A 7,005-nucleotide genomic window follows, 5' to 3' on the forward strand; every position below is an offset into this window, starting at 1 on the left:
CGTGCAGTGCGGTGCACGTGCCAGTACTGGGAGGACCAGAGAGGGGACAGCCCGGAAGATGCTTTGATCTAGGAATTCAAAGGTATGTAGTCATGGACCAAGTAGAAGGAGGACACCACTTGCTTTGCCCGTCACTCTGCTAGACGTGGGTGGTTCTCCCATCAGGAAGCCAACCATTCTCTCTGCCCCCCAGCCAACAGGCACCGTGCCCCTCTCGGTCACAGCCGCGTTGCAGCTGACACACAGCCAGGAAGACTCCAGCCGTTGCTCGGATAACTCAAGCTATGAGGAGCCCCTGTCACCCATCTCAGCCAGTTCGTCCACCTCCCGCCGGCGACAAGGCCAGCGGGACCTGGAGCTCCCTGACATGCACATGCGGGACCTGGTGGGCATGGGGCACCACTTCCTACCAAGCGAGCCCACCAAATGGAATGTAGAAGATGTCTACGAGTTCATCCGCTCCCTGCCAGGTAAGACCCCTGACAGTCCCACACCTGCCCGGGATAGCATCGCACAGGAGAGAGGGAGAGACCTCCCCTCCCCCGACCAGGAAATGACTCAGTTGATGACTCAGGCTCACGAACGGGAGTGCAGAGATGAGTCAGTGAGGTTCCCGCCTGGAAGAGTGTACTTTCTAGTTCAGAACACAACTGTAAGTTAAATCCTGTGCCTGTAATGAGGTGTATTTGCTGCCATGGTGAGCCGGCTGTGTGAAATGCAGAGGGGACGGTGAGTCGACCCTGTGTCTCTCCTGGGACAGAGTGTGAGAGGAGCCAAGTGGAATGTAGGCAACCTGTCAAGGAGAAAGCCAGCAGAGGACAGTGGGAGCTGGAAACCGCGGGCGGGCAGGCCTCGGCCAGCTGGAGTGATGGCACCAGGGGGGGCGTGTGAGCAGAGGCACACAGACGTGCAAGTCTGCCGCATACCCAGGACTGCACACAACCCTGGCGGGGAGTGCACGTGGTTTTGAGGGCTACAGTTTAGAAATGAACCCTGGAAGGCAAACCTCACGTTATTCACAGATGCTCTCCGTGGGATCACACAACCTCTCTACTGTTGTTTCTGCCCAGTCTCACCCGGCCGCTGGCCACACCAGGTACAGAGGGGCCGCCACAGGCCTGGGACTCCAAGCCTGGAGTGGAAATAGTGGTTGAGAGCACAGCCTTGTGTGTCAGGACTGGGCTCGCATCCCGGCTCTGCCCCTTAGCTCAGTGTGTTAGTCATCTGTTGCTGCGCCCCCAGAATATATCCCCACACGGTCACTGTCGGGAAGGAATCTGGGAGTGGCTCGGCTGTGCAGTTCTGCCCCAGGGCCTCTCACAAGGTTGCGATGAAGATGTGGCTTCCCTGGGGCTGCGGAATCCTGTTGTGAGGTGCCGCACTGCCCTGATTCTCGAGGAGGGTATGGCTGCCCACAGCGGGTGTCAGTTCCTCTCAGTATGGGCCACTCACGCTTGGGTGTTCCCAGGACGTGGCAAGCACTTGCCCTACAGCTGGTGGTCCGGGACATCAGGTGGAAGCCACTGTGCCCCTTTTGATCTAGATTCCGAAACCACGTGGTGTCACTTTCACACTGTCACACAGGTCGTAAAACCACGTGGTGTCACTTTCACACTGTCACACAGGTCGTGCCTGCGGGGGCATAAAAGGGAAGCCAGGTTGATTTGGAGCTGTCTGAGGGCCGGTTACCATAGTTCCCCAGTCACTGGCCCCAGTGATTCATGTCCCTCCCTCAAGTAGACCACCCCCACCCCCACCCTGACCCCATAGGCCTCATTCCATGACAGCAGGGGCTCGAAGCCCAGGATCTCAACCAGCGAACTCAGGTCCAGGCGTGGAGGAGCTCCTGCGGCCAGTTCCTCTCGATCTGAACACCTGAGAGCTAGAGACATGTGACCCATCTCCTTCCACAAACCCCAGATCTGGCGGGACAGGCACAGGGTCACCGCAGTGGGCATGCTTGTTCAACAAGGGGAAAACGGGGGATACAGGAGCCATGGCACTAGTTCCGAAACCTAGCACAGACACATGTTGGCATTTCCCGAATTAGGACTCAGAGCCTAGGAGTGACTTTCTTTCCCTTTCTTGGTTCCACCCTCTGAGTCATCCTTTCTTTCCCATGAAAGGCAGCCTGGGCTTTCAGCAGGGGCGTTTTCTCAGCCTGTTTGTACTGCTCCTCATTTTCTGACTTCTGACCCTTTCGGTTGGAGCAGTGTCTGTGCGAGTACGATTCTCTTAAAATCTTTGTGGGCTTCCTATGCGAGTTGTTGGGGTTCACTCCATTAGACAAAACCCATACCCAAAAATGCTCCAAGGTAAGCCTTCCTCTCTGTCGGCTTCTTCTGAAGCTGGGGGACCGTGCCCCTAACCTCTCAGAAGTTCCACTGTTGAATGGCGAGGATCCGTGAGGCACGCCCATGACATCCTTAGAGAGCCCTCTGAGGCAGCACCTTCATGCTTCCAAGGTCTTAGCGAAAGATTGATCACACCCTCAGTTCCGTCTCTAGCCCGTGTCCCACGTCCTGGCTTTGACCTCTGCCTAGAGACTACTTCGTAGTTTCAGCCTCATTTGCTGTCAGAGAGGCTAGCGATTTTCAAACCAGCCAGTCCTAGCTCCTTGATGTGGAACAGTTCTGCCTTTTCCTTGCCTCTCCTCAGTTTCCTGTGAGCAGCATCAGACGCCAGGCGAAGCCTCTGGCATTCTGCTGGAAACGTCCTCAGATTGCTCAGTTGGTGAGGCACGTTAAACTCACCGCGTGACCCCCGCGGCAGGGCGGCCACATTTGCTCCGTTTTTTCCGATTTCCAGGAACAGTTTCCTCACTTTCCTCGAAGCCTCACCCAGTTTCCTCACAGGCCGTCAGACTCCCGCCGAGCCTCAAGCCTCTCTGAGTGTCTGAGACGCCTCACTGACTCACGGTCCTTCCAGCTGCCGCCTCCTGGCCATGGAAGCACCCCTTTTCCGGGAACCAAACTTCATTCGTTACCCCAGAGCATAGTGGCTGCTACCCCGGGTTCTGTGGGTCGGGGATGCGGCTTAGCTGCGCAGCACTGGCCTGGGCTCTTACAAGGCCTCCATCGGGATGGCAGCCAGAGTGCAGTTGTCTGGTCTGGAGCCGAAGGACCGGTTCCAAGGTGCCCCACCCAGGCGGCCTCAGTTCCTGTCCACCTGGGCCTCTTCGGAGTGCTGCTTCAGGGTCCTCACGATACGGTCGCCAGCTTCCTCCAAAATAAAGCAAGGTGGCAGCTGCTGTACCCTTGGTGACCTAGGCCTGGAAATCACACGCGGTCACTCCTGCAGCACCGTGTTGCTCTGCTGGGTCCGCCCAGTCCATTGAGGGGAGGGTCCAGTGAGGACACACGTGTGAATGAGGAGGTGGGACCACTGGGGGAGTCGCTTGGCCTCTGACGGCAGGATGGCCTTCCTCGAGGTGCGGGGCGGCCGGGAGGGTTAGACGAGATCGCACGTCTCCTGCGCAGTGACCGCCGAGCGCGAACGCGGGAGCTCAGGGTGACGCGGTCCTTGGTGGTGTCCCCTCAGGCTGCCAGGAGATCGCAGAGGAGTTCCGCGCCCAGGAGATCGATGGGCAAGCCCTGCTGCTGCTCAAGGAGGACCATCTGATGAGCGCCATGAACATCAAGCTGGGGCCGGCCCTGAAGATCTACGCACGCATCAGCATGCTCAAGGACTCGTAGGGCCGGCCGGAGAGCCAGGGGTCTGGCCCGGGCTCCTCCTCCCGACTGAGCAGAGCCAGGCGGACGTTCCTGAGGGGCCCAGAAACGGGGCCAGTCGGAGGGAAGGGCTCTCCCCGTGGGGCGTGGCTGGTGAGGAGGGCTTGGCACCCCCTCAGTGGCTCTCAGGGGCCTTTCTTTCTGTGGGAGGGGCAGAGAGGTAGGTGGCGCAGAAGATGGGGCTTTATGCTTGTAAATATTGATAGCACTGGCTTCCTCCAAAGTCCCAATACTCTAGCCCCGCTCTCTTCCTCTCTTTCTGTCCCCCATTTTCCAGGGGGCATATGGTCAGGGCTCCCCAACCTGAGTTGGGTTACTTCCAAGGGCAGCCGTCAGGCCTGGATAGAGGCCTCGCGAGCCCTTGCCTGCCTTCCTCCCGCTTCTTTCTCCGGGCCTGGCTAACTCTTCCGTTGCCAGCTTCTCCCCCTTCAGCCCGTTTCTGAAGCAGCCAGGGGCTCTCCCCCTTCACCCTCTGCAGGTGGAGCGAGAGAAGCTGGGCCCGGTTCGGCCACGCCCACTGGCACAGACGCCTTAACGCTGTGTGTGTGACTGGATGACTGTGTAGGAGCCTGGACTGACAGATGGGCCCAGAGCCACCCTCTGGCACCTCCAGGTGTTCTGTAGCAAACAGCCACTTAGTGCTTTGTCCTGGACTCCACTCAGCCTCAGGATGGGGAATAGAAAAGGAGGGCAGCCTCTGTGCAGAGAGGCGAGATCAGGCGGTTTTCCTTTCCAGAGTGGGCACGCTGTCTCCGAAGCCCTTCCCACACTGTGAAGTCCCCCCGACTGCCCTGCTGTGCCACGAACAGCATTAAGGGAGCTGCTGTAGGCCGGGCGGGGCCTCCTGGCCTGCCCGCCCGCCCGCCCCAGGAGCCCCTGAGTGGGGGCCCAGAGAACGCCTGAGGGCAGAGAGGAGCCAGGGTGGCGTTGCCGCGAAGAAGGCAGCCTTGGGCCTCCAGCTCCCACACTTGTTTGCCTCTGGAACTTGCTAGCAATTTGAGCTACCTGCGGAGGAGGCGGGGCAGGAAGGGCGAGGGCCTGCCTCTGACTTGCCCTGTCCTCGAGGCTCTGGGGGAGGAGCAGGGCTCTCCCTGGGAACAGGGTGGGCACCTTTCTCAGCTTGTTCTATTCCCCACACACACCCCCAGGCAGGGTTGGAAATGAAGGACTTTTTTAACCTTTTGTTTTTGTTTTTTAAAAATAAATCTGTAAAATCTGTTTCTTCTGTGCCTTTCTCCACTGGCTCCTTTTCGTCCACAAGGAGAGGGGTGGTTTCCTGGGTTGGGGGAGGGACGGCCTTAACTGGACAGCACGCCCTCCGCGCTTTGCTGGGGCCCGGTCCGTGGTCTGAGGGCGCCCTTCGCCCCATTTCACAGGAGGAAGCTGACACGGCCTCTCTTTCACTCGTGTCCCTTGGAGTGGGAGGGTCCAGAGCCCCTTAGCTCTGAGTCCCCCTCTCACTTCCCGCAGGGGAGACGCAGTGCTCTTGGGCCAGGAATAACCTGGAACACCTGGGGCAGAGCCCAGACTCTTCCATCCCCAGGCACACACCCTCGGTTGTTGCTGCGCAGTGGCTCCGTGTCCGAGAGCCCTTGGGATGGCTTTGGTTCACTCGGCAGTTTCTGAGCAGTTGTGGGATGTTGGAATAGCTAATTATTAGAGGCTTTGTCCTCGCGCAAGTGACACCTAAGTCTTGAATGAAGAAGAAAGGGCATTCTGGACGCAGGTGGCTCTGCAAAGGCATGGGGGTGGGGTGTGGATGGTGAGACTCGAGCTGAGCTGGCCGGAGTAGCCCCGGTTGTGTGCAGCCAACAGCGGCTTGTGTGGCCCTGTGCCTCCCTGAACCAGGCCTCCTGGAGCGCAAAGCAGCCCCTGCCCTGCCCAAATGGAGCTGAAACTCCCTTATGAAACTCCTGCGCCTGACCTCCTGCTCCTTCTGGCCTCTGGGTTTTTCCTTAAGGCAGTGTTTCTGCTTGTTTAAAATGTGGGTTTGAGGCCTGGGCCCCAGCACACTGAATCAGTCTCCAAGGGTGGAGCCTGGGAAGATATGGCATAATAACTTCTAGGAGTTTGATACCGCCTCTTTGGAAAGCCAGTTAAATTGTAACTACTACCTGGAGGAGGAGAAGGAGAAGCCGACTTATGAGTTTGAGGCCGGAGCCCGGACTGGAGGGGCGGCTCTGCCAGGGCCAGGCGGGGTGGAACCCAGGGGAAAGCGGGAAGGCGCGGGGAACCACCCGGTGGAGGAATGCAGGCCCAGCGGGCAGGTGCACTAGGGCCCCGTGCGGATCCAGACAAGCCCCTTCACCCCAGACCCCCATTTTCCCTTCTGGGGAAAGTGAAAGCCAGGCCTCTCCTGAATTTGTTCTTCATGTGTGGTGAAGGAGGAAGACACCGAAACTCCTAAAAGGGGCCACGGTGAATTCGAGGGCACTGACACAAGCAAGTACTGGTGGTTTTGTTTGGGTGACAGGCCCCACCTGTTGTAAGTGGAAGGGTGCTTCTTTAAATTTTTTTTAAACATGTATTCATTTTTGGGAGACAGAGAGAGACAGAGCCCAAGCCGGGGAGGGTGAGAGAGAGGGAGACAGAATCGGAAGCAGGCTCCAGGCTCCGAGATGTCATGTCAGCACAGAGCCTGACGCGGGGCTCGAACCCACAAACAGTGCGAGTGTGACCTGACCCGAGTTGAAGTAGGAAGCTTAACCGAACCACCCAGGCAACCCGAAGCTTGCTTCTTTAAATCCATAGGGAGAGCCCCTGCTTGCGAAAGCTCACGGTAGGCCACTTTTACCAAAACCCTACAGCAGTACCTGTTTCCACTAAGGAAAACAAATGCCAAGAGGGTTTTTGTTTTATGAAAAAAGGCAAAAAGTGAAAATAGCCTTTGCTTTGCAGCAAGCTGCCATAGAAGCTCATGCAGTGCTAGGCCCTTCTGGGGACCGGGGACCCAGGGACCGAGCTCCTTCCGGAGACCGTGCTCCTCCCGGGGACCTGGGACGTGTGGCATCTCCGTCCCCACAGCTCTGGGAGCATCTGTGCTTTGTCTCCATTTATTTTGTGTATCCGTTAGCAAGGCGACAGTGTCCTAAGGGAGCAGAAAAGCCCACCATGGGTTACCCTTTGGATCCGGGAACGCTGAAAAAAACTTTCCATATAAAGTAACGATTCGATTAAAACTTCGCTTTTATGCCTTTTCTACTGAGGGCAGTTTTCATAAAGAACTCTCTTCTTTCAGATAGCAGGAAAGCCTGTATTCGTTCCTGTTTACGCT

The 7,005-nt window shown here is 57.7% G+C and overlaps 1 protein-coding gene across 6 annotated transcripts in view; it reads left to right on the forward strand.

Annotated features, from left to right (window-relative positions):
* The window catches only part of PHC2 (polyhomeotic homolog 2), a 116,334-nt gene extending 111,385 nt beyond the window's left edge, over positions 1–4,949 (forward strand). For all 6 annotated transcript variants that reach the window (XM_047871894.1, XM_047871892.1, XM_047871893.1 and 3 more), the window contains 2 exons: positions 194–470; positions 3,541–4,949. In XM_047871894.1, coding sequence (XP_047727850.1) covers positions 194–470; positions 3,541–3,695 — 432 coding nt within the window. In that variant the 3' untranslated portion in view covers positions 3,696–4,949. The remainder of the gene's footprint in view (positions 1–193; positions 471–3,540) is intronic.
* The last annotated feature ends 2,056 nt before the right edge of the window (positions 4,950–7,005 follow it).

Source organism: Prionailurus viverrinus, chromosome C1 (assembly GCF_022837055.1).
Source record: "Prionailurus viverrinus isolate Anna chromosome C1, UM_Priviv_1.0, whole genome shotgun sequence".
NCBI lineage: Eukaryota > Metazoa > Chordata > Mammalia > Carnivora > Felidae > Prionailurus > Prionailurus viverrinus.